Source organism: Brienomyrus brachyistius, chromosome 6, assembly GCF_023856365.1.
Source record: "Brienomyrus brachyistius isolate T26 chromosome 6, BBRACH_0.4, whole genome shotgun sequence".
Lineage (NCBI taxonomy): Eukaryota > Metazoa > Chordata > Actinopteri > Osteoglossiformes > Mormyridae > Brienomyrus > Brienomyrus brachyistius.
This window is the reverse complement of record NC_064538.1, coordinates 28,799,690-28,826,943: the sequence shown is the minus strand read 5'-3', so window position 1 is coordinate 28,826,943 and position 27,254 is coordinate 28,799,690. Positions and strand designations below refer to the sequence as shown.

The 27,254-nt window shown below is 41.4% G+C and overlaps 1 protein-coding gene across 2 annotated transcripts in view; it reads left to right on the top strand.

Moving 5' to 3' along the window:
* The window catches only part of nup210 (nucleoporin 210), a 31,681-nt gene extending 5,652 nt beyond the window's left edge, over positions 1-26,029 (top strand). Inside the window, exons 5-40 of one of the 2 annotated variants that reach the window (XM_049016089.1) lie at positions 321-471; positions 1,153-1,285; positions 1,609-1,767; positions 2,277-2,345; positions 2,739-2,845; positions 3,137-3,277; positions 3,404-3,541; positions 5,589-5,744; positions 7,598-7,796; positions 8,148-8,293; positions 8,919-9,137; positions 9,304-9,477; positions 9,613-9,805; positions 9,970-10,076; positions 10,661-10,765; positions 11,262-11,363; positions 11,564-11,692; positions 11,884-12,011; positions 12,107-12,242; positions 12,533-12,595; positions 12,796-12,975; positions 13,079-13,159; positions 13,301-13,432; positions 14,295-14,453; positions 15,113-15,204; positions 15,580-15,754; positions 16,192-16,367; positions 16,623-16,843; positions 17,555-17,691; positions 18,314-18,428; positions 19,536-19,682; positions 21,186-21,436; positions 21,714-21,927; positions 22,753-22,869; positions 24,568-24,633; positions 24,846-26,029. In XM_049016089.1, the coding sequence (XP_048872046.1) occupies positions 321-471; positions 1,153-1,285; positions 1,609-1,767; positions 2,277-2,345; positions 2,739-2,845; positions 3,137-3,277; positions 3,404-3,541; positions 5,589-5,744; positions 7,598-7,796; positions 8,148-8,293; positions 8,919-9,137; positions 9,304-9,477; positions 9,613-9,805; positions 9,970-10,076; positions 10,661-10,765; positions 11,262-11,363; positions 11,564-11,692; positions 11,884-12,011; positions 12,107-12,242; positions 12,533-12,595; positions 12,796-12,975; positions 13,079-13,159; positions 13,301-13,432; positions 14,295-14,453; positions 15,113-15,204; positions 15,580-15,754; positions 16,192-16,367; positions 16,623-16,843; positions 17,555-17,691; positions 18,314-18,428; positions 19,536-19,682; positions 21,186-21,436; positions 21,714-21,927; positions 22,753-22,869; positions 24,568-24,633; positions 24,846-24,949 (5,122 nt within the window). In that variant the 3' untranslated portion in view covers positions 24,950-26,029. Of the gene's footprint in view, positions 1-320; positions 472-1,152; positions 1,286-1,608; positions 1,770-2,272; positions 2,346-2,738; positions 2,846-3,136; positions 3,278-3,403; positions 3,542-5,588; positions 5,745-7,597; positions 7,797-8,147; positions 8,294-8,918; positions 9,138-9,303; positions 9,478-9,612; positions 9,806-9,969; positions 10,077-10,660; positions 10,766-11,261; positions 11,364-11,563; positions 11,693-11,883; positions 12,012-12,106; positions 12,243-12,532; positions 12,596-12,795; positions 12,976-13,078; positions 13,160-13,300; positions 13,433-14,294; positions 14,454-15,112; positions 15,205-15,579; positions 15,755-16,191; positions 16,368-16,622; positions 16,844-17,554; positions 17,692-18,313; positions 18,429-19,535; positions 19,683-21,185; positions 21,437-21,713; positions 21,928-22,752; positions 22,870-24,567; positions 24,634-24,845 lie in introns of both variants that reach the window. The other variant, XM_049016088.1, reaches the window with a different exon arrangement.
* Positions 26,030-27,254: the final 1,225 nt, after the last annotated feature.

Genomic DNA, 27,254 nt, shown 5'->3' with positions numbered 1-27,254 from the left:
ATTCAAACTCATTGTCACTAAGGTAACAGATTAAGTTGGATTGAAAACTGTCACTTTCACTTTTATTGTAATGGCCTTGTGGGCTTAGGCTTGCATTTTATTTGTAACTTGTAATCGATGGGATGAACCAGAGAATCCACCCAAAATTCCTAAAACAAAAAAACATCTCTGCAGGATGCTTGCCTTTGCAGCAAAATATGACCTTATATTTGTCTAGACACAAAACCCATTTAAAGGTTTTGGTTTTAAATAAATTCCCAAGTGCATAAAATTGTCTCGCAAGAATGGTGCTTACAACCCTGTCTTCTGTGTTCTCTCAGGGTGCTCAGGTTTTCTGAGTCAACTTACACTCCCCCACGTCACATCTCTAACATGGAGAAAGTTGGAAAGCAAGGAGACATTATTCTTGTGTCTGGGCTGAAAACGGGAAATTCCAAGCTGAAGGCCAGGATCCAGGAATCTCTTTACAAGGTTGGAAATGGTTCTCAAGAGATTTAGCCTTACTTAAAAAATATTTTGTTGTCAGTCCACATTTTTGCTCCCTCCCAGGAGGGAGCAAAAACATGGACACTCTGGGGGTCCTTGAGGATCTGGTTCAGAAACACATTTTTACTCAATTTTGTTTCATTGTATGCTGATTATAAATGCAGTTCATTGTATAATATAAAGATGTGGGATTCCCAGCTTTCTGTATCAGATTCAATTTTTCTCATACTAATTTGGGACTTGGCGCAGTGTTTAGCACTGTTGTCTAACATCTCTGGGATCAGAGTTCAAGTTTCCACCGTCTCCCCATGTGTGTGGAGTTTGCATGTTCTCCCATGTCGACCTGGGGTTTCTTCTGGGTACTCCGGTTTCCCCTCACAGTCCAAAACTGCTGAGTTTAATTGGAGTTACCAAATTGCCCATAGGTATGCATGTCTGTGTGAATGTTGTGTGAATGTGCCCTGCAATGGGTTGGTGCCCCATCCTTGGTTGTTCCCTACCTTGCACCCATAGCCTTCGGGATAGGCCCCAGATCCTGAACAGTATAAGTGGTTACAGAAGATGCTTTCACACAACAGAGTCCTGTAAAATTCATTATGTCGATAATCTAATGTGATCCGTTTGATACTGAAAACATTTTACTAAATGTTGTTTCCATGTGATCAGGATGTGGCAGCTGCTGAGGTCAGGCTTCTGATCCTGGAGAACATTTTGCTAAGCCCTGCATATGATGTGTACCTCCTGGTGGGTACCTCTGTTCAGTACAAGGTCCAAAAGATTCGACAAGGAAAGATCACAGGTGTGTTTTTGGTTTATATTTATTGTGATCTATGTGTTTGGTTTACAATACTGTAGCTGATACATAACATGACACGTAGGTGAGTCATATGCAAATTCTATTATTTGTTAATTTTTTACTAGAAGAAAATGTGTTAAAGCTGAAAATTTCAAAGACGATGTAGCCATTTTGAGGTTTTAAATATTTTATTCCCATTAATTTACGTTCTGCAAACCTTATGATGATGTGGCTTCCAGCATGACTGTCTTATCTGACTGCAGATCATGATGTAAGTGCTATCTGTGGAAGATATGTTTGTGTTGCTTATGTCTGGTCTTTTCCAGAGCTTTCCATGCCCTGTGATCAGTATGAGCTGCAGCTCCAGAACAGTGTGGTTGATCCTGATGGTGACCTGGCACTTCCTGTGGCGAGACTGAAGCGGGTGACCTCCAAGGTGCTTGCCCTGCAGCGTGGCTACACCAACATTGTGCTGGATCACAAAAGTATCCATGAAACCTTTGGATCTAACTGCTGGGTATCTGTAACAAGCTCTAATAATGAATATTCACTATTTCTGTGGGTATCAGTTCCTATAGGTGTTATAGACTATATTGTTTGTTTAACTTATTTTTAACTTGAACTCTATGTTGTTCAAACCATTTGGTCATTTAGTTGATAGTAACTACCAAAGTCTATCGGTAGGGTGTTAATTGGCCCCAAACTGATTCCATTTTATTACAATTGTTTGGGAGGTTTTAGTTGGGGATTTATACCACAATTCAGTTAATGGATTATTCAGTTATGTTGAACCTAGATTCAAACCTTCAAATCTATTATCAGCGATTCAGATTTTATCCATCGATGTATCTTTATTCCCTTAGCTTTCACTGGATCTACAAAGCTTTTATTCTAAAATACTTTTGTTCCTCTGATGACTGGGATGTGCTTTATAAGCCTGTGTGCATTTCCTCCCCTTGGAATCAGTAGTTCTCCTTGATTTGTGCATGTTCAGGTCTTCGCTTACAGGGGGCCTCACGACTTCCCAACAGCACCCTGTATGTGGTGGACCCAGGGTACTTGGGTATGTAATCAAGCCAAGAGTTTTATTTGCACATGTTCACAGGATATGCAGTGAAATGCAGCAATAGTCAGTCTTCTGCACGACTGCTGCTTAGTGAGTATTATTAAATACAAGTTTCCCTCATCAAACACAAGTTGCAGCTGTTCTGTATTTTCTGCCCTAATTATGATTGCTGATGTCAGGAACTTACCAAAGCTGCCCCATATCTAAGGCACACAACACAAACATCTTTATACTGACTCCATGGTGGACAACTGCTATAGTCACCATGCCTGACATGCACCAGTGTGCAAAAGGTCCAGTGCTTACCGATTTCTGCTTCCAGTAGATCATGGGCAACAACTTCTCACCTCTCGCCAGGTTCACTATTGTTGGTGTTATTTTTTTGAACAGGTTTTAACATTCAGCCTGGGGACCGCTGGGTGCTTGAGACTGGACGTGTCTATGAGATCACCATTGATGTGTTTGATAAGTCAAGCAACAAAGTGTACCTCTCAGATGTGAGTTTACCCTATCGGGTGCTTATTTGAATGTCGATTATTGCTGGTTTTGAAGATTTGAAGAGCTTTTTTATAACCATAATGAAAAATACTTAATAAAAAAATTAAACGGTGGTGAAAGCATTTATCTAAGCTATAAACACCCCTGTTTATCCTTGTGGATTTTAGGTGTATATTTGCACATGGTCTTATGTGCAAAGGGAAAAGTTACTCAGCTTTTTTACTCGAATGTACTTTGATCTTGCTTTAGCTCATTTTTATATATCAGTATTTGATCTATATTTGTTTCAGAACATACGGATAGATGCGTCCTTTCAAAAGGAATACTTTGAGGTCTTGCAATCATCCATGAATGGATCATACCACAGAGTAAAAGCACTGAAGAATGGGCAGACCGTCATTGATGGAGCCCTCTCTTCTGTGGTTGATGAGGTCTGTTCTCGTTACTTGTGTTTGTCTTTAGAGTCTGTCAAAGCCCTTCTGTTGTGTATCATCGTCTATACTGTCATTGTGTTTAAGGCCTGTAAATGTCATGCACCTATTTTTGTCACACTATAGGATGGAGGAGTTCATGTGTTTCCCATTCCGGTGCGGAATCAACAGGATGTGGAGATCTATAATCCCATCGTTCTCACTCCCAGGATTCTTACATTTCCATGGCAGCCCAAAGTAGGAGCGTATCAGTACACAATAAAGGTATGCATTACTCTTACTATCCTGAATCTGACATACCTGGACTGCGTGAACTTCCGATAATGTCAGATTGTGAATCTGTTATTTAGGATTGGACAATGTGGCAAAATACTTTAGTTTTGTTTTTTTTTTCGTATCGGTTAATATCTGTAATTTATCACAATATAATACAGAAATCATTGTTTTCAAAATGATGAATTGGTTTCTATGCTTTGAAGCTTCATTTATGCTTAAAATTCCCCTTAAACAAATTCTCCTTAAACGGAACATTTAAAAGATGACAGATTGAATGGACTGCAAACCGAAATCTAATTTTAATGAATAAACCACACAATAAATTTTTTATTGATTTTTTTTTTTATTTTTATTTTTTTGTCTGGCATATGGGTCTAGTAGGGGGCGGCATGGTGGTGCAGTGGTTAGCACTGTTGCCTCACACCTCTGGGACCCGGGTTCGAGTCTCCGCCTGGGTCACATGTGTTCGGAGTTTGCATGTTCTCCCCATGTCGTCGTGGGGTTTCCTCTGGGTACTGCCCATTGCTTCCGGGATAGGCTCCGGACCCCCCGCGACCCAGTAGGATAAGCGGTTTGGAAAATGGATGGATGGATGGATGGCTCTGGTAATACACCAATGGGGGGTGTATTGCTGGTTTTTATTCTCTGACTGCGCCTCTGCTTGTTACGAGGGGGGTGACATTGTTGATAGAGTTGCCACCCGCCTTGTATTGATAAATAAATGCTGTGTCCTGTTTTGATCCAATGCAGGACGTGACTGAAAGTCGCCACACTAATCGCTGGTTTCTGTGGTTGTAAGCACTTGCATTCTGTTTGTCTCACGGGATGGTAATGCTTTGAGCAATGAAATGAATTTGGGGTTTTTCCAGTTTTAGAGAGCGCAAGTTTTCAGCAGAGATTACGCCACATAGTGTGAGTCTGTTGTGTGTAATAGGCTTCTTCAAATTGCCAAATTACCGCTGCATCACCGACATCTTTTTGCCTGTTTTATCCACAATATGTCCTTTTCAAAAAGATGTTGTGGCTGCTGCGATCTCTTCACCACCAAAGATTCCTCCGGGGCAGCGCCTCCCTAAACAGGTGTCCTGCTAACGCAGTAGACCTTCCTGTACGTTTGTTGTGCGTAGATTGTACATTATCAAAACATTGATTGGCTGTTGGTTGGTTGTTTTAGCTAGAGCTGGCAAAACGCCGCGGCTCGTATTCTTCCTAGCGTTTCTGAATTCTCTGTGGATTATTACCATGTGGATTTCTCATGGACTGAATATTACTGTAGACTTTCGATTTGGATTTCACTGGATTGCCCTTATTGGACAGGTTACTTTGGACTTAATTGCTCTCCCAGTGAATTGTTTTGACTGTGTTGTTTTTTTTGTCTGCCTGCTTGCTCCATTGTAGTATCTTATTTGCTTAATAAGTCCCCCATTCGTGTTTTTACAGCTCTGCACTTGTCTTAAATCATATCGAACTTCTAGCGAGCATTTGTTCTATTGATATCAGGGAGAAATACATGGCAATAATTATCGTTTTATCAGCCAGCCAATCTGTTACAGCTCTGTATCTGTAATCGACCCTTGATCAGCAGTTAGGACTTTTGTGGGGGGAGTATGGTAATGCCTACGGCTGTGGCAATAACCTCAATATTGCAATGTCTCGATATTAACAAGGCAGCCGCAGAGGATGGCAAGCAGCCACCACGACTGCAGTGTTCACATTTTATTTTTAATGTACATTGGACTGCTATGCACTTTGCCACAGGAGCTGCGACTCCCTCTCATACAAAAGAAAAAGCAACCAGAAGGACAGAAGCTGCTTTGAACAACTGAGCCCTCTTTGGCTTCCTCGCTTTCCGTAATTTAATAGACTGAACATGTCCTTGGATGTTTTTTCCTCAGTAGAATTTGTCAGTGTAACTGCAGGAGATAGACCTGAATTGTTTTTATTTGAATTGTTTGTGACAAAATCAATCAAAATGTGTAATACTTGAACTTGTTCAAATTCAAATAGTTCTTTTTAACTGATTTTCCTTTAATAGGCTACAGGAGGAAGTGGGAACTTCACCTGGTCATCTTCTAGTCAGACTGTTGCCACGGTGACTGTGAAGGGAGTCATGACAACAGTCAATGATATTGGTGTCAGTGTGGTGCGAGCCCGCGATGTGCAGAACCCTCTGCACTTCGGAGAGATGAAGGTAAGGGCATTTCCTGCAGCTGCGGCCTACTGGGAGCGTCTTTCTGGGCCTTCCCCCAGCCACTTCCTGTGCTTCATGTATCATCAGCGCTGAGCCGAAGTAGTCAGCTAAAAGCCCTGAACCCATTTGTATAGCTGGATGTTTTAAATGAGGGAGGTTCTGTGCCCGGTTACCTCAGCTGTGCACAGGGGTGCCACTGGAGATTTTGGATCCCATGAAAGCCTTTCATGCTGGGCCCCCAACCCAGACCAAACCTGGCACTCAGGGGCCCTTAGAATCAACCTGCCCCCCCCCCCCCCACCCATTTATGGCACCACTGGATTTGCCATTCCTCTTAAATATAGAACTCATGATTGATACTTGTGGTCTGTTCTCCCTGTGACACATGTGATTTGCCTATAGCAGGTGCATAAGGGCTACCAACTGGTCTTGCTTTGTGGCAGCAGGTGTTTTTCTTCTCCAGTTTCAGGGCTGGTCAGCCCATTGGCTGCCCACTGGTTTCAATACTGGTTTCTGACATGAAAATAGTTTTCATTTTATTCAAAAAATAGTTTTTACATATTATTTTTCGTCGCCAGCCCCCGATAGTCAGTCAGTGAAATTTATCATGGAGAACTTATTGTTGCCGAAATTTATTGTGCAGGAATTTAATTAATGTTGTGTAGGGTAGGCTTGGTCTGTATTATGGTAATATTTTTGTGTGATCTGTGGTATTTTCGGTTGGTGAAATTTATTGTGGGCGGATCCTCCATCTCCCCCGCTCAGTAAAATTTATCGCGGGGGAATTTTTTCGGGTCGCTTCACTCTAGTCCAGGTGAGTGGTGTCACATGACAGGACAGGTACAGATATGGTGAACCTGATTACGTTAAGACAGGTCACACAAAATTGGGCTTTCAATAAAGATTTTTAGATATTTTTGGAGAGGAGGGGAGAATGCATACGGTTTGGGCAGTATTACCACCATGTTTTTGGTGTACTACAGAATTTTCATTTGGTGTAAAGTCTCCCCTCCCAGGTATATAGGCTGGGATGTGGGAGGATAAGAGAGGGGAGAGGGGGTGACAGGGCATTGTCATTTGTATGCATGCTTATCTAGACTAGCAATATAAATATGTTTATTTCCAAAGTTAAAATGCTAATATATTTTTGTTTGTGTTCTAGTGTTTAGTTTTCACAAGTTCACAGGGATCTGGTACATGGAATTGCTTTTATATGTATCCCAGTGTGCCTGCTGGGCTAGAGCTTGTGTGTGTATGCAGTCAAAAACAATATAGGTAGTAATAACACTAAATCTTAGCAGGAAATCACAATGGGGTCTGTGTGAGTCTGTATGTGTGTGTTGTCAGTTTGATGTTACATGGCGGATAGTTATACCTTTGGTGTGTCTGTCATACATTTTACTGTTATGTCCTGGAAAATGATGGACATAGCGCAAATGAGAAAGTAATAATATTTAGACGTATAAAGAATATATAAGACATGGAAATGAAGACATATACAATGAAATGCGGGTGGGGAAAAGAGGTGTTGAGTTTTGTGTCACAGCTAGCAATCGGATCATTCAGGTAAAACATTTACTGGCTTTCACAATCGCAGTTGATCCATCGAGTATTTCTGGAAACTGCAGAGATTGTGCAGTGTGTGAGGAGTAAGGATTAGATGAGGTGAGGAGGCTGTCTGGGGAAAACATCTTTCTGACAGCACATTTTTGTTGTTTAACATATGATTTTGGACAGTATTTAGCTACTTTAACACAAGTTTTGTGTTAAAAATTTGGCAAAAATGCCTTGCTAGAGTTTGAATTGTCCATAGTGATGCAGGTAACTTGACGGTGTCTCCTTCTGCCCACTAGGTATATGTGATCGAGCCCATCGGCATGGACTTCATACCCTGCCAGGTGGAGGCTAGGGTGGCCCAAGTGCTGGACCTGCCACTGCAGATCTTTGGTCTGCTGAGTGCCGAGAGCAGCGAGCGCGTAACCCTCAGCGACTGCTCACACTTCCAGCTGCTGGTGGAGATGGAGAGCCAGGGCGTTTTCCAGCTGTTGGAGGGTGAGGCACACATTCCCATTAAATGTTGTGAGGCCAGCAGGCTTGCAACGGGTTATTGCTTGTTTGTAACATGGGTCAAAAAAGTGTGAACATCACAGAATTAACTGTAGTCCCATAAGAAAATCACTTTTGAGAGAATTGTTGACGTATATAATTCTTTTCTTACTCAGCAGGTGGAATGTATTAGTCAGCTTAATAGTGCCACATTTGTTTCCCTTTTTTAGTTTATTATACAGGTTATGACTCTGTAAAGTGCATTTGCTGTGCCTCAGATCTGCAGAAGAATTCCCACAATGGCGTGAGCTGATGGCTTGACAGAGTGCTGATTGTTACCATTGTCTCTGTTCTCAGGGCGGTTGGCACCCGGGCAGGACCACTGCAGTGGAATCCGTGTTCAGGCACTAGTGCCTGGGCACGCCACCCTGCTGGTCAGCTACGCCCATGGTAACGTGCGCCTCAGTGCACGCATCACTATTGCTGCCTACCAGCCGCTGAAGGTGAGAAACTCTCCATGTTGACATCATTTCCATCTTGACTCAAAAAAGAACCGGATGCGAAACAAAGAACTACCCTCGATCTACAATCTACAGCTCTAGAATGTACTGCCATGCTTATGTTTTGTTTTTGGCTCCTTATCACACCCTAAGTACTGGGTGTGATATTTTGAGCTGCTGCCTGAGGTGACTGATTGGGGGGGGGGGAATGCATTTCTGCCTTGATGATTGGCTCATCTTGGCCAGCCGCTTTTGCTCGTCCAAGAAATGCCACTTGTGCTCCCAGCATTCTGTCTTTGCCCTGCTGCGGTTATGTAATCACTTCTGTACTAGGGGGTGCTCATGGTTCTGATTGTATGTGGAGTGTTCCACGTATGCTAAGCTGGACAGAAAGTAGCGGATTGTTACTCATGCATTTTTCATTGCATAGATTTGCCTTTTCACCACACTAGTATGTTGTGGTTATTTGATGTTGCCTTAAACAAGCTACAAAATTGAAAATTGAACCTTTAGGAGAAGCCTTTCAGGTGGACTGTTTTTCTTTAGGGTTTTCAGTAGCATTATACTAAAATCCACCGGGAAATATGTGGAGCCATTTTGCTTATTTCTGTTTTTTTTTCCTGGGCAGGTGATCGACCCCATTTCTGTAGCTGTAGTAACACTGGGTTCCTCCAAAGACATGCTCTTTGAAGGGGGACCTAGGCCCTGGGTTCTGGAACCCTCCAAGTTCTTCCGAAATCTTACAACAGAGGATAGCCGCAGCGTCCACATGGCCCTCTTTGGCCCTGCATCAAGGAACTACTTCAGACACTGGGTTCGGGCCACCTGCCAAGCTCTGGGTGAACAAGTAAGGGATATGAAAACCGAAAATGACCAGACAAGGGCGAAATCTGAAGGAGGGTCATTTATTATTTACTTGTTTATTAAGAGGAAATGTACCCTTCTACCATGCACATAACGAAAGGCAGGTTGGAACTGATGCAACCAGTATTCATGCTTCATTTGTTCTGTAGGTCCTGGCTGTGACAGTTGGGAACCAGCCAAGTCTCACCAATCCGTTCCCAGCAGTGGAGCCGGCAGTAGTGAAGCTAGTCTGTGCCCCACCTTCACGCCTCACCCTGGTTCCTGTCTACACCAGTCCCCAGCTGGATCTGTCCTGCCCTCTGCTGCAGCAGAACAAACAAGTGGTGGGACCCTGTTGCCTCTTTGCGTGGTGCTACAAAGCAGCAGTTTTCAGTACAGCCCTGCCAGATGTAGGTTTGGCAGGGGTGCCCTGTCCCTCTTGCACCTGAGTGACACGTCCGACCCCTTCATCACCGCAGGTCCCTGTTTCCAATTACCGCAACCCTGTGCTGGACCTTGCTGCCTACGACCAGCAGGGGAGAAGGTTCGATAACTTCAGCTCACTGAGCATCATCTGGGAGTCCAGCAAGGTGTCCTTGGCCAGCATGGAGCCCACCATGTTCATGGAGCTCATTCTGACAGAGGACAACAACGGACAGAAGAAACTTCACGGTACATTTCACAGTTTCTTGGTGGGAATTCAGACACTGGTGTTTTTAATGCCGTGGCTTACTGCTAGAGTCAGGCAGCAGTCTGATTTAAGATTTGATTGCCATCAAGGTTGCCAGCTTTTGGTGGTTTAGTGAAGAAGCTTTCCTGCACTTTGCTTGTTTCAGGCCGGCAAACAGTCCTCGTGCACCGTGAGTCAGGCATCGCTGCCATCACAGTGACGGCTGTGGGTTATCAAGCTTCCCACCTCGATGCAGCCAAGGTGCTGAGTCCAGTAAGTCTATCAATCTCTTAATTGTGTTGACTCAATATTACTTGTCGTGTAGTTAAAGTAGATGTTTAGAAGATTTTCCGTGCTTGTAAGTGGTGGTGGCCCATACAATCCTAGAATTAGGGGAAAGGAGAAGTGATGCTGAAACTGCAAGTTAACAAAAACCACGTAACCAGCAACACAGTATGGGCTGCCATGGTAACATTAATAATAAAGAAAAATACTTTACTGAATGGGTGCAGTATTGGCATTTTTTCCTGTTTTAATGTCTTGTTTTAATATGTTTCTGCAATAAAATTAACACAATATATTTAGAGAACAGTTTAAAAATGTGTTTGATTAACAGCATTTTTTCTTAGTTTTTTATGCTGAATTTGGTAACAGTTTGCGTAAATGACCATACACCTGGTCAGTTTGGAACATCCCATAGTAACAAACTAGTTTTTAAGAGAGTTTTTAGGTGGCTCATTAGATGAGGAACAGAATGCAGTAACGCATCAGAAAAGCTTTCCCAGTCATTATAAAACCATGAGTTGTGCATGTGATCATCCCCCTCCTCTGGTCCTGTTTCTCCATCATTGCTGCAGTATGACCCCCTAACAGTTGTGTCAGCCACACTGGAACTCCTACTGGTGGAGGATGTGAAGGTCAGGCCAGAGGTCATTACCATATACAATCATCCTGAAGTGAGGGTAAGTTTAGGCCTGTCTCTTCTCTCATTTGTATGTGAGACGCACCCAGACATTCATTCAAAGGTGGTCAAACAGTAGATAAAATCATTTGTAGGTTTGGATACGTTTTTTAGGATTAAGCATCTTTGTTCCTGCTCTTTACCCTCTAAATATTTTGAATGAGTGTATAGTACCAATGTAATATCTATTAAACACTAGCTGTATACTAGTGTGAAAAACTGATGTTTGTGCCTAACCTGAAAAAAATGGTGGGAATAATTAAGTTTTCAGGACTAGTTGTCGTCATAATTATGAAATTAGGTTTTTGAGTATAGTCATGTCTTACTGAAGGTGTAATTTTGTTGGTGTTCTTCAGAATAATCTTAACTCAAAGTTTGAACACCTGTTTGAGCAATCCATGTATGATATTGATATTTGGAGTATGAACAGTCACATAGTTTTTAACGCTTATACTTGTGTAACGAGGTAAATGGTTAATTTGTCTCCCCTCTTTCAGACTGACCTTGCTTTGAAGGATGGCTCAGGGTATTTCTTTGTCAATGCCAGTGTTACTGGTTTAGTGGACTTGGTTTTCCAAGAATCCCAGGGGATTGCAGAGGTAACAGCCAGCATTTTGCATTAAGATCATTACTGTGATGTTTTACACCTAGGAAACAAAGTACAACACAAAACATTTACAGTTAAGACCTGTATGTTGCTCTTATGCTCTTGAATTTGATTTTCTTCAGTCCAGATAAGTCTACCAAATGTGTTGTACTGTGTGGTGTCTGTCACAAACAGTTTTTCCACTCCCCCCAGGTACACCCACTGCAGGCAGGGATTTTGCAGGTGTTGGTTCATGATCTCTGTTTAGCCTTCCCTACTCCTGCCAAGGCTACTGTCCACATATCTGACATATTTGAAGTGTATGTCACAGTAGTTGACAAGGTCAGTGCCGCAGTCTCACTGATGAAGCACTGCATTGAGTTACGCATCAACTCTGCTAAGTCACTGCCTTAGTAAACAGTCCAAAATGCTGTACTTGCAGTGACGTAGCATTAGGAAAATTTGTATAAGAATAAATAAATACACAATGTGTTTTACTCTTGTACTTATGCCTCAGGACTGTTGTATTGCAGGTAGAGATTGGGAAGTCAGTGAAAGCCCATGTGCGGGTCCTAGATGACAAGAAGAAACCTTTCCTGGCGAAATTCTTTCACTTCATGAATCTGGAGCTTCGTGCAGCATCAGCCATCATCTCCTTATCGTGAGTAGAGAGTGAGGCACCGCTGTTACTTAACACGTAGAGAACTCCGACATGCTCTGTATTTACTACTAAAACCCACTTCCTTATCCTGTCAGACCACTTGCAGAGTCTGCTGAGAAGGACACGGCAGTTTTCTTTGTGCAAGGTTTAATTGTGGGACAGACCAGTGTGTCGGCTACAGTGCTGGACAAAAATGGTCGAAAAATCACGTCGACCCCGCAGCCAGTGGAAGTAAGTGTGTCCTTTTTTTCTACAAATGAATGAATAAATGAATTCATGTTGGGTGGTGTGATGGTGCAGTGGTTAGCACTGTTTCCTCACACATCTGGAACCAGGACTCAAGTTCTCCGCCTTGGTTCCATGTGTGTTCATGTTCCCCCCATTTTCCCCCCATGTCATCGTGGGGTTCTGTCCGGGTACTACAGTTTCCTACCACAGTTTAAAAACATGCTTTGCTGGATGGATGAGTTCCTGTTAAAGCATATGTAGGCTCTGAGCAAACTTTGTTTTTGGCCTTGCAGGTCTTCCCGCCCTTCAGACTGATTCCCCGGAAGATGACACTGATTATTGGTGCCATGATGCAGGTAGCGGTCCTGTGTTTTTTGCCCCCAGTTGCTGGCTGAAAATTTCCATTAGAAATATTTATATTATGATCAGTGTGCTTGTGAACTTGGGATTATTTGGGTTGCCATGGAAGCCCAGTCAGAGTGCTTTCTTCATTATTCATGAGGCATGTTCCTTCAGTTGAGAGGGATGACTGATGCTGACCTTCCTTCATTGGCAGGTGACATCTGAAGGTGGCCCCCAACCTCAGTCACACATCCTCTTCTCCATTGCCAGTGAGGAAATTGCCTCCATTAACAGCACAGGTCATGTCAGGGGTCTTGCCCTGGGCAACGTAACAGTGACCGGGCTGGTGCAAGCAGTTGATGCAGAAACAGGAAAGCTAGTTGTTGTTTCTCAGGTATTTGCAGCAAAATTTTTTTTTTTACCTTTTCTCAATACATTTTATTTTTTATCCTTGAAAATGTATTTTATTACTTTAACATCCATGTTCATATTGACAGGATCAAGTAGATGTGGAAGTTGTGCAGCTGAAGGCCGTGAGGATCCGGGCACCAATCACAAGAATGAAGACTGGTACCCAGGTAAGAATTATCCTGACCTGCATGATATAAGATGACAGTATCAGCCCACATTGACAGCTTTGATAAAGCTTCTTCATGAGTTTGCCTTTTGAGACCCCTCTGTGCTTCTGGGACAGTAAAAGCAGCTGATCTCCCCCGCAGATGCCGGTTTATGTGATGGGGTTAACCAGCAGCCAGACGCCCTTCTCCTTCGGCAATGCTTTGCCGGGCCTCACCTTCCATTGGTCTGTGACGAAACGTGATATCCTGGACGTACAGACACGCCACTCAGAGGTACTTGATCCCCATCCTCAAGCCTCAGTAAATGGTTTCTGTCTCTCTGCATATGGCTGGTTTCCATATGTTGCAGATAAAACTATTTTATCCAGAAAGTGTCCCGAAAGAACCCATGGAGATTAAGATCATGCAACAGTGTATTGGTTATCAACAAATAAAAAAATAAAGTGCAGTGAATTCATTTTCATGATTTCAGTTGGAGCGATTCCATTCAGGCGTGGCAGTTGTGAAGTCCACCTTATCATTTTCATGTCGGGGTGGCATGGTGGTGCAGTGGTTATCTCTGTTGCCTCACATCTCTGGGACCTGAGTTTGAGTGTCTGCCTGGGTTCCATGTGTGTGGAGTTTGCATGTTCTCCCCATATCATCGTGGGGTTTCCTCTCGGTTTGGATGGATGGATGGATGGATGGATTAGCAGTATGATCGGTATGTTCTGTAAATGAGATTTACTTGTCTCTGTTGGACTGTGTGGTAGACAATATATATGTGTACCCAAACCATGGATGGAACGGCAGATATTTTGCTATCTCTTGTGGTAATATTGTAATGTATTTTGAATTAGTTTTCTCAGATATTCTGTTGAACAATGCAAACAGATTTGCACATGCTGAGAAGCATTATGCCCCTACAGGAGTATATTGCATACTGTCTTGAATCATTGATTTAGCAAAATGAAACATTTGGGGAAGCTGACCTTTGTTGATTTAAGCTTCATTTAACAAGATTATAACAAAATTAATTACAGATTTTGGAATGCACTGCCCTTGGATTCTGTCGTATGAGCAGTGTCTGTAGACACCAGATGGGAGTCATTGTCATTTGTGTTTAGGTTCACTGCTTCTCTACCTTTCATCACAGGCCTCCCTTAAGCTGCAGCCCCAGCACAACTTTGCCATGAGTGTGCGTGGCCAGGCCAAGGGCAGGACTGGGCTCAAGGTGGTGGTGAAGGCCATAGACCCGCAGGCTGGACACCTGGCTGGGAATGTTGAGGAACTGTCTGATGAGCTTCAGATCCAGGTAACGTTCCAGGCTGTGTTATGGCCCTGGCTGAGAACCAGGCGGCGATTATCCATCATTATAGAATCTGATATAATGAATCCATTTCACCCCGCAACTTGGTTCCCATTTTAATTGTCTGAGTCATTGCTTTAGGTGTTTTTTTTTCAGTTTTGATAAAACAGGGAGCCTCTTTTTTTTGTCTAGAGCTTTGATGTGGACTTTCTGATCTGCTAAATAAGAAACCTTGCATTAAGCTATGTGCATGTTCTGTCATAATGAGAAATGTCAAGTTTCTTGTAAACTTTTCTTAACAGAAACTGGTTGCCAAGTGACAACTGAGATGACATTGTAGCACATGGCGTGCATACACTCATTTTTTTCTGGTCATGTGCACTGTCTTGAGTCATTAAAATGTGTGTGGTGAATAAAGATTTCATTTTTTCAGGTTTTTTTTTTATTTTTGCATAATTCTGGGAAAGTACTTAAAATGTATTTATTTATTTATGTATTTATTTGATGTTCCCATGTAGGTGAGAAATATTATTATAATCCAGAGGACACACTTTTCAATTATAATGCACAGATTCAACTCAAAAGCTGTAAAGTACAATTTACAGACTTGTGGTTCATTGTAAGAATAAGTTATGAGACTAACTTAGAGGCTTTTCTCCCTGTAGGTTTATGACAAGCTGCGCCTGCTCAGTCCTGAAGTCGAGGCAGAGGAAATACTCATGTCTCCGAACTCTGTGCTTAAGCTGCAAACTAACAGGTGCCAGGAGATTGCCTTAATTAAGCTGTTTGTGTCACCGTTTAATATTGACCCAAGTGTTTATGTGTGTGTGTGTGTGTGTGTGTGTGTGTGTGTATGTGTGTGTGTGTGTGTGTGTGTGTATATCTCTTTGGCAGTGATCGCATTGGGTCAATATGTAATTAATGAATGAGGAATTGCATTGTTATTCAGGCATTTACAGATTAATTTCTGTTGAAGTTCTGTGAGAAATTTGTCCTTTTTTTCTTGTTTGTTCATTCATTTATTTATTTATTGTATGTTCAATAAGGAAGTTGTTGTATCAGCCAAAATGATTGAACCTGAACCTTCACTTATACCCTTTTTGACGACATCTGTGCTATGCATCATGTCCAGGGACAGTGTTGGCCAGCTCTCCTACCATGTACAGAATTGCCCCAAAAAGGCTGCTCTGGTCCAGGTCGATGAGAATGGTCACCTGTCATCTGGAGCCCTCACAGGCACCGCCTCTCTGCAGGTGACATCACAGGAGAGCTTTGGTGTCAATCAAACCATCATCGTGGCTGTGAAGGTAAAAGGTTTTTCTACCTCTTTGGGAAAGCTTGTCTATTATGCTTATGGTTTTTTCACTTGTAAGCAGTTAATATTGATAGTAGCATTTCTGTTAAACATTCACATTCACCCAAGAAGCAAGGTGTAGTTTGTGCTTTTCTTGTGACTGTGTAGAGTGGAATAATTCATTGTCCGAAGACCCATTTTTGATTAATCATAATACATTTTTTTTGAATGGCGCTTACTTTAGTACAGTTATAATAAACTTTATTACAACTGTTCTTGTGCAAAGAACAATAAACCGTATTACAGTTATATTATAATTACAGTAAATTATTACTGCATATGCAGCAATGAACATTTAACAAACTGATCTTATTTAGTCCAGGATAATTGAAACAATGCTTTCAATTAGCAGGTGCATCATAGTTCTTTTTTGGTTTTTTTTTTGTGCAGGTTGTTCCAGTGTCTTATCTGCGCTTCAGCACCAGTCCAGTCCTCTACACCTCAAGCAAGGAGTCTCACTCTGCTATTCCGCTGGGAACTGTTCTAACGTTTACTATACACTTCCATGACAACACCGGCGACATCCTCCATGGCCACAATTCACTGCTGAACTTTGCCACCAACAGGTCTGCAGCTGCCTTTTTTCTTCTTCTCGATCAGTCTTAATTTTTGCAACATCTACTACAGCCTAGTTTGACTTTGGGTTCTGTTGTGGTTCAGGAATGTCACAGTATGAAGACTTGTCTGTCCTTCCTTTTTCATCATGTCTCATTTTGGCGTGTTCCTTTAATTCCTTCACGGTACCATAGGTTCGGTTAGTTGTACATTGTATTGTCAGGGTCTCTGTGTCTTGATTGACTGCTTTTTGGGTCACTCTACAGGGATGACCTGGTGTTGGTTGGGAGAGGACCCCGCAATGACACACTGACCGTGCGCACAGTGAATGTGGGGCTGACGCTGCTCGGAGTGTGGGATGCTGAGCATACAGGCGTAGCTGACTACCTTGCCTTGCCTGTGGAGTATGCTATCCATCCGGAGGCTGCCCAGAGCCTGGTTGTTGGGGATGTTGTCTGCTTCGGCACCCAGCTGGTTAATCACGAAGGTGGGTGAACACTGAGGCACAATCAGGGCCTCTCTTTGGCAAGTTGTGGTCCAAGTCCTTGCCTGCAGATTTTATATAAGTGGTAAAATCAGAGTATGCTTTAATGCTACTTGTAAAATGCAACCTGCATAGTTACTGCTTGTAGGTTTGGAAAAGTCTTGTTTGTACTTCAATAGACTAAACCTGCTATCCTTTTGATGGGCTATTATCAAGATTAAGCTACATGTAAGGTTGCATAATCACCCTGGATAATATTGGATAAAAAGAAAAAAATGAATGGCCAGTAGTTTAAATCTTTTGATTGTGTTGTGAAAAGTACATTGGAAAAGACCAAACTGCTTGGAAAGAGGCATGACTGGCAATTAGGTATGGAGATGGATACAGTTATGACAACAATGACCACTTCATTGGGAAGCCTGAAGACCCAAAGAGAGTAATGAATGTTCTGGAGAAATACCATCTATATGGTTGCCAGGAGTCAACTTAATCATAACAGCAATTAATAATTATAAAAAAAGTAATTATAGGGTGGTTGAAAATCTTCATCAGTCACAAACATGAAATGCTTTTTTGTCTGTTCAAAAAAATTTCTGGGCTGTGAATATCGATGTTAAGGTGTTTTTAGTTTTTTTTTTTTTTTTTTTTAAACCATAGCTATTTCCATAAATGTGACTGTCCCCTTCAACTCTGACTTGCTTGTTTGCCCCTCAGGTGTTCCTGGTACTTGGAGCTCCTCAGCAGTGACTCTGCTTCAAGTAGATCCTAAGACTGGTGTGGGAGTGGCCAGACACCCCGGTATAGCAACTGTCTACTATGAGATACCCGGCCAACTCAGAACCTACAGAGAGGTAATTTTCTCAGGTGTACTTTCATGTGTAAATAATTTGTTTTAAACATATGATTGGTATAGTGCCAGTGAATTTTTAGATATTGAGGCATGCTGTCTAGAAAACAAGGAATGAGCCCCAAGGTGGGCTACTGCAGAGTACTGTGGTAATAAATTACCCTCTAAGATGGGAAATTTCCTTGATTGGTTTCTGCTTGAGGCTGCTGCATGTCCAAATGGAGTGCTGGGTGTTCGTGCCTCTGAAAGGGTTATTTTCAGTTCGGGAAGGGCTCTGTGGAGCTGAACAACCATGACAGAATTTATTAGCTTGTACCATTACAAGGGATCTTTTTAGAAACAAGACTTAAACAGCCGCAGTGTGAGACTATTTTGCTGGACAGTGAACTGTATACTCCTATGATAATGCTCATCATTTCTGATAGACTTACCTGTGGATGAGTGGGAAAACCTGCTAACACGGTGGCAAAGGTGTACATTTGTCATGAAGTGCTAAAGTCAATATTCTCCTAATTAGCTCATAAGAAAGTGTGGGGGACTTGCAAACCAATAATAACTCGGAAATTATGGAATTTTCTTTCCACTAAAAGCTTTGAATGTTTTCCCATTTGATTGTTTTTCCTCAGGTGTCTGTCAGTAGTGCCATGCAGACAGCTGTGATGGTGCAGTCAGGTTTTCTGAAGAATGAGCTGCAGTCCAGGGTGCTGGTCAGCACAAGAGAACAGGGGACCAATCTCATAGGTAGGTGTTTTTGATGACTTGCCTTAAACCTTGCCTGTAAAGGTCATAAGCTTTTGCGATCATGTGTCCGTTTGTATGTTATCAGTGGGTCAGTCTAAATAATTAGTATCTAGCTTAAGAGGACATACAGGACATTTGGTCACATGTCCAGTATCTTAATTGTTACCAGATCTTCATTAAAATTTGGATATGGCCAACTTTGATAGCTTGTAACCTATCCAGAGGCACCTGGAGTCTCTATTGCAGGACAAAGTACAGTATGTCTGCTGAATTAGCTTCTGTCTCAGCTTGAAAGCTCAGCTAGTAAGTTCCCGGACGGCACTTGGGTTTGTAAGCTGGTATTTGCCTCACTTCCACATTACTTTGGGCAAATGCATCTGATAAGGAAACGCTCTATATGGACAAAAGTATTGGGACCCCTGGCCATTACATTACCTACATGAAATTTTATGACATTCTAAATGCATAGACATCAATATGGAGAGGCCCCCCCCCCCCTTCAGCTGTAACAGTCGTTCTTCTGGGAAGACTTTCCACTAGATTTTGGAGTGTGTCAGGTACTGATGTTGGACGTAAGACCTGGCTTACTGTTTCTCAAATTGTTCCTACAAAGTTGAAAGCATCAAATTATCCAGAATGTCTTGGTACAGTATGCTTAAGCATTAAGAGTTCGCTTCACTGGAACTGAGGGGCCTAAACCAACCCCTGCAAAACAACCCCACACCATTACCCCTCCTCCCAAAAACTTTACAGTTGGCACAATCAGGCAGGTAATGTCCTCCTGGCTTCCTCCCAACCCAAATTTGTCCGTCAGACAAAGAATCGTGATTCGCTACTCCATAGGACATGCTTCCATTGTTCCAGAGTCCAGTGGCATTGTGCTTTATACCACTCCATCTGATGCTTGGCGTTTTGCTTCATGATGTTAGGCTTGCATACAGCTGCTCGGCCATGGAAGCCCATTCCATGAAGCTTCCAACGCAGTTTCTGTGTTGGGGTTAATGCCAGAGGAAATTTGAAAGTCTGCAGTGTGTCCCAATGCTTTTGTCCATATAATGTAAATGTAAATAAATGTAGATGCAAACTTCCAACCTGTGTTTTCTGTAGGGGCTTGTTCACCTTCACAGATCAGTGCTATCCATCAACTGCATCCTGAGTCCTCTGTACGTTGCCATGTCCACTTCAGCAATGAGGCCATTGAGTTCCCTGCTCATGATGTGTTCACCACACAGACGGGATTCGACCCCAAGACTGGTGAGTGAAGGATGTACGGCACCATCTCCAAACATTTTGGGATGTGTTTAGCTGTGGAATATTCAAAGAAACCTGTTTTGGACATTCTAAGTAGGTGAATAGGTAACAGATCATTATTGGGTATAAAAGAAGAATCCTTTAAGGGCTTGGTTGTCTACAAGCAAGGATGGGTCGAGGTTTGATATTTTGTTCAAAGCCACATGAGCGAACATTTGTCAGTGTATGAATGCAAGGAATTTAGGTATTTCACCATCTATAGTCCATAACAACATTTAAAGATTCAGTGAGTCAGGGGAATTTGCTGTGCATAAAGGGCAAGGCCACAAACCGATATTCAGCGTGCATGATCTTTGAGCCCTTAGACGGTACTGCATTCAAAACTGACATTCTTCTGCATTGAATGCAATCACATGGGAGAACATTGGTTCAGTGCTATATCTACAAATGCAAGGTAAGTCATCTGTATGAATCAGAAGACATACCTGAACAATCCAGAAACGCCTTAGTATTCTTTGGGCTGAAGCTATTCTGAGATTGATGCAAGGATCAAATGTGTACTGTGGTCTGAAGAGTCCACCTTTTGAACTTGTTTTTGAGGAAAATTAACTTTATGTTCTCTGGGCCAAAGATGAAAACTATCACCATGCTTGTTACTAATGGCAAGTTGAAAAGTCAGTGTCAGTCATGGGGGTTTGGCATGGGAAACCTGCACATCTTTGAAGGCAGAATAAACTCTAAAGGGTATGCAATGCATTCTAGAGCAAGATATGCTGCCATCAAGTTTACCACTTTTCCAGGGATGTCCTTGCTTATTTGAGCAAGATATCTGGTCGTATTACAAGTTTGACACTCTAGTTGGAGAGTGCAGGTGCTAGACCAGCCTACCTGCAGTCCAGATCTGTCTCTCACTGAGAATTTGTGGCGCAACAGAGATTGTTGAGCAGCTGAGGTCTTGCATCAAGCAGGAACGGGGGGGGGGGGTGTATTTCAAAACCACAACAGTTAGCCTCCTCAATTCCCAGGTGATTATTTAATGTTATTAAAAGCGAATATGATGTAACACAATGGTGAGCACGTCCCTGTCCCAACTTTTTTGGAACTTGCTGCAGGCGTCACATTTACTGTATAAGTGTGACTTATAAGGGCCATGTATCAGAAGAAAGAGAAGGTACAAAAAAACAAGGTGCAAGAGTGTAAAATCAAAGCGAGGAGTCAATGTCAGGGGATAACAGGTTATACCCCACGTTATAGAGGGATATCACTTCAGTGCAGATGAGAAAAGTTACACCTCATTGCAAGTTAAAGGAATTACAGTAGATCAAGGCCTGTATCAGATCAATTACTGCTTAGTTCACCCATGGTGACTTTTCAAGAATATGAAACGGTACCCATAGGAGTTTAATTTTGGGGTTGAAGTATTGGTTTGCTCCTTAGTTATATGATGGGTCTTAGTCATCTTTTTTTATCATTTACTTGGGAATGTAAAATCACTGTCACATCCAGGCTTCTACAACTGCTCCATGGTCCTGAAGGCCCTGACAGACCAGCAGATGAAGGTCCTCAGCAGATCTGCAACTCAGCTGGTGGTGAAGGCCACTGTAGAGGGGGGGCATTTCACGGGGCAGCAGCTTGGTGCCCAGCTTCCAGTGAACCCCGTCTTCTATGCAGACCAGAATGAGATCTTGCTCACCAATCAGCACCCATCAGCAGAGTTCACAGTGTATGGAGCACCTGTGGCCATAAGTAACCTTGAGGTGAATATGTTCATTATTTCAGTGTTGTTTTACTTGTAGATGGTAAAAGGTCATACTTAATCCTTGTTTTAGTAGAGGACATGCCATCATAAGTTAGCATCACCAGACAACCATCAGTCTCTTAACCTCTAACCTATTTAGTCAACAGTATTTGTATCAGTTTCCTCTTTTGACTTTGCACTTTCTAGCCCCACATTAAAATTTGCTTTAACAAAAGACTAGTGTTACTTTTCATCAGAAAATGAATGTTGAATATCTAATTCAGTGATTCTTGCAGGTGACGTCAAGCTCATCAAGTGTTGTAATTCATCAGAAGGAGGTCTCGCAGGGGTTCCCCAGTTTTGCCAAGTATACAGTTCACTTGGCTGACCTAAGATTTGCTCAGGGGGGTGCTTTAGCCACAATCACTGTAACAAGCTCATCGACAGACCAGGCCTTACAGCTGCCGGTGGCAGTGATCCATGCGGCTGACCCCAGCACAGCCATGCAGGGTGGGTTTTCCCTTTGTCTGCGCCACTCTAGACCTTAGAGAATGTTCATTTTGAGTAGGATCTCTACAATACCTTGTAAACATGGCTTGCAATGGCAATCTTTGGTATCTCAATAGGAAAAATTAACCTGTAGAGAATATCATGAATTGTCACGTCTTATGCAACTGTATGAATGTTATTTGGTATGACATCAGTTTCAGAATTTCAGTAGATGTAAATTACATAAAGAATTGGAGGCACCGAATAGCCCGTAGGTGTGCATGTGTTAGTGAATGATGTGCAAGTGTGGCCTGTGATGGACTGCTGCCCCATCATGGGTTGTTCCCTGCCTTGCACTCAAAACCTCCAGGATAGGGTCCAGACCACCCACAACTCTGGAAAAACACAAACAGTTGCAGAAGATGGATGGAATGGAAATTACAGAAAGTATTAAGGCCATCGTGAGGCTTTTAATTTTACAGACACTTCTCTACTTACGAATGAGATACGTTCTGAATGGCTGTTCGTAAGTCGTTATTCAACATCATTTTAAGGGTATATGCAAGTATAAAGAACTAGTATGCTGGGAATATGCACACTACTCTGCTGCGCGGCGGGAGTAGCGGCCAGAAGTCGTACTAGGCGGAATTGGCACGCAGAAAAAAAAAATGTTGTGGACAGGAAACGGGAGCTCAGTGAACATAATTTGGACTTGCAGTCCTCTTCATTCGTATGTCTGAAAGTTCGTAAGTTGAACATTCGTAAGTAGAGGAGCGTCTGTATAAAGGTGGATAATCATTCTTTGGGACTGTGAGTGATCAGTTACTTGTTTATCTGACTGTACAGCTAATCCAGCCTTAGCTTGGGAGGGGGCTTCTCTACTGCAGCAGTTCATCGAGTCTTACCAGGTCATGTTCTTCACCCTGTTTGCTTTGCTCGCTGGCACTGCAGCAATCATCATTGGTGAGTATGGCTGCCTGGGCCAAGGAGGGTGTGGTGTATTATCCTTCATTTAAATGGGTAAATTTCTTGAACACAATATTATCACACCAGATGTACAATGTAACATTTTCAATGAATCATATAAATAAGTACAGAATGACATATAAAATGTCAATTCAATCATCACAAACTGCAATTTCAGATGTAATTGACTTAATTTTATGCAAACAGCTAATCAGTGTGTCCCTTCCATTTTAAATCATTGGACAGCATATGGATAAAGATCTTTTAACCACAACTGTAGATCTGGGGTCTCATTTATCAAAGTGTGCATAGAACATTTCCTAAAATTGTGCGTAAAAATAGCTGAATGTTGATAAATCTCATGCATTCTAAATGACTGCCCACTCCCAGCAAGACTAATTTAAGTAAATACCCTCAATGAACCATATATGGGCATATAACTTCCGCATAACACACATCGGACCGCAATTGGAGTATGTGATGCAGAAATAGAAATCGTAAGGAGACATATACCTTTATATCCTATTTCTTGTTTGATATATTTAGTGCCATATGCTTTTAATGTGGTTTCATAACTGCATTTTGCTATTAAGAAATAAGGTTTTAAAAAATGTGCAGACAAGGACAATTTGAGCATAACCAAGAATGAAGTGGAGGTTTTGCTGGACATAAAAAAAATATGTATTGTTTGGCAGCCTTATTGGCAGTCAAAGAAAGAGAAGGACCTACCATGAGGACAGGTGGCATATGCAGTTAATGTTGTGCTGTGTACTTACAGTACTCTACAGCAAATAATGTAAATATTTGCATGAGGGGGAGGGGGGTGATGGCACTGTCCCAGAAATACGTCGTGGTCGTTCCAACAGCCTCTAGTTCTTAACTGTTTTTAAGCTCTTGTATAAATTGCTTTTCTAACTCCCCCTTTTCACATTAATGGAATTCTAGTCGTATACAACACCGGGATGAACAGCAATGCAAAGGCAATAACATGACATTGGCAAAAAATTGATTATGGCAGGCAGTAAATTTACAGCTAAAGGAAGAAGCGTTTCATTTATCCACTGAAATGTCATGAATTGGTCGTGTATTTCAGTCGTTAGCTCTTTGTCAATAACCTGCAACAGATATTCAAGAAATTCAAGTAAAATAAATTTGAGAAGAAAAACACATTTGAATAACTGGTTATAAACCAAAATTCATGTGCATTCATATTCTGACCATGGCAATGCGGGTCTTCTGAGAAGTAACATGCACATATCACACGATTAGCTAAACAGAAAAGGTACAAGTACGAGTCAAGACAGTCTGGTCTATAGGAGCATTTTCAAAACGTCAGTAGTGGTAATGGATGCGTAACAACTCGTATTCAAGAAAAAAATCTGCTGAATATTTGCATATGGAAATGTTTAATAGCAGCTGCCCTAGCTCTTCACAAATTTACCAGCAAAAAAAAACATAAGCTGTTCTTATGATTTGATATAATTTAAAAATAAACTCATTTTAGTCAACAAGTACCCTGCAATACAAGCAGATTGACATTAAAAGATGGTATAGCTACCTGTTGTAGTATAGGATTTTTTCAAATAAGCAAATATTTCGTATACTGCTTTTTTGATCTTAAATGCGAATAAGCATCAGAGTCAATTTGTTAAAAGCTTAAATACGTTGGTGAGAGTCTTCATCTTTTATCCCTAGCCTGCCATGCCTTCTCTCCGCGGGACCAGCATCCACACCCAGCATTTATTCAGAGGACACCTACAGGTACAGTACACTCTATATGCTATACTCTACAGACATTTGGTGGTTGTGTTAAAATTCATGCTTTTCATGTTATTTTCCTGTTTGTGTCAAAGGAAAACTGAAAATGCAAATGTGCTACCTACATACACACAATGACTTAGGATATTGCTTGTATACTTATGGTCATGCTTTGACCCGCACAGCCAATTGCCTACCGTCTTGCCGTTTCACAGGACTAGCATCTCCAGCCTTCAGTCCATTCAATCACACCGTTCCATCTGACCTAAAGGCCAGCCCTAAACTGCGACTCTACTCCCCAAGCTACAGCTCCCGTTAGGTCTGCTCCCGCAGCGACCGGTAATGGCAGGCAGCTTTGTTACAGGAACGCAAAGAACTTGAAGTGCCTTTCTTATGCTGCAGACGCGGTCAGCATGGTAACAGCCATTCTGCTTTAGTGTTATCTGTGTTCCAGGTGGCTTTTCAAATAGCTCCTATAACATTTGCGCAATATAGACGCAAAACAGTCTCATTTTTGTGCTTGAGTGTGTGTGCTGATGGTACTCTCTCTAATTTGCTTTCAGTTTTGTTTTTATGGGGGAAAATTGAATCGTTTTCTTTCATAATGAGCAGTCATCAGAGACAGAAGCAGTGACTGAAAATAACATTTTGTAACTCAGGAACATTATGCACTGAATTTATTCTGTTTGTAATTCTGCAGTATATCAGTATGTTAGGAGTATAGTAATTATGTGCATTCCAATCGAAATGAGCTTATTTTGAATTGAGTATTTTGTGGCCTCTGAATCTAATTTTGTGTGCGTTTTAAAAAATACTGACAAATCACTGATTTTAAGTAAAATTTTGCCAGCCTCTACCGTAGCACATCTTGAAGCCCATCTGTAGTGTAAATGCCTTAAATACCTCAATTTGAAGCAAACACTGCAGATTTACATGCTAATGTGAAGGTTTATTCTGCAATGTGAATTTGATTCCTCATTACAGACACCTCCAATGCAGTCAACGTAAGTGAATTAGCTTTGCTATAGTGATGTGACTCTATTGGAGTTTGACATGACGTCCACTTAAATGGCAGGGTTTTTTAAGTGATTCTGTGATGTTATTTATTTTCTTAAGCCTGTTTAAGACTGCAGAATGCAAATGCAAAATAATGAAAAATAGTTGGAAAAATCTGAGGGCATTTCTTTCCCACTTTTCTTACTGCAAATTTTTATCAGTTGTGGGGCAGTGCATAATGTCCTCCACTCATGTGACTGCTTGCTTGTTTGCCTTTCAGAATATAAGCTTCTTTTTTGCTTTGACCTTGTTCGCAATTGAATAAATTAAACAAATATAATTTTTGAAAAGTTAAGGAACAGGATGACTTGTTTGTTTTCTGTAAATAAATTTTTTTTTGTAAGTTTTCTGTGTAAGGACATTTCTTCAACACTAACCAATGCATCTGAGTATTTCATGCTTTATATTAGATAATCAATTCTCTTAATCGTATAAGCAGTGATTTAATCGTGATTAATTCCATGGTCATGTTAAAATTGTTAAATTATGTTTATACTATAATAAAGTAGTGCTAGACTAACAGTCTCACACCGAGAAACTCAAGGCACAGGTGTGATTTAAGATTGAACAAATTAACTCAATCTGGTAATAAAAAAAATTAACAAATAACATTCCAATGTCAAGTCAATAACTAATAATTCATTCAATAAACAGCGCGTGAAAAGGTGCCTTACCAATAAAGCAATGAGTGTTTGAACGAAGCTCATTTGGAAAAGTAAACAAGATTCTTGGCGACTCAGCACTGCTGAAGCCCTAACAAATCTGTGATGTAAAGATTTTTCATTTGTACAGATTTTTTTTTAAAGCAAAAGTACTACATGAAAACAAGTTCAAGCTGAATTTCAATGCTTTCAAAAAAGCTAGATCAAGAGATGGCAACAAAAAAACTTGAGTATTATAAGTAGGGATGCCAAACATTTTTTTTTAATCACACACCTTCACATGTTTTCAAAAGACACACCATAAGACTATTTTATCCCAACTGCACAATCAACCCCTAGCTCAAAAAATGTTATCGCAGGTAATTACTTGTGTGTAATTAAATTTGGCACATAGTCATGTAAATCTAACACCATTTTGGCAAACTGGTTTCAAACACAGAAGCCTGACAAACACTGAAGGTGTATTTAACTGGAAAGAACCTCCCTTTCAAGTTAACCTTCAATGAAATAAAACAAATGTTGAAAATGATATTTTTTCTTCCAGTCTGGAAATTTCTAAAACTGAAATGAAACAATAACAATGTTTCCTCACCATTCTCCTATGCCAACTTCCCTGTGAGACCAAATGTCTTGATTTTACTTGTGGATTTTGTGAATCTGTGTAACATCACAACTGAAGCTCCTGCATTGTGTACAGCCATGAAGGAATACTAAAGGTATCTATTAAAAATCTTTGCTCGTACTGTTGACTTATTGTGCTATCAAAATACTGCATGCATTAGCTAGGTTAAAGGAATAAAAATGTATGTCTTTGAATTTTAGGCTTTCCGTTGACGCGAACAGCTCAACTTTACATACATCAAAACATTATGTCCACCATGTTAAGCGAATAATGTTGCAAGGAAC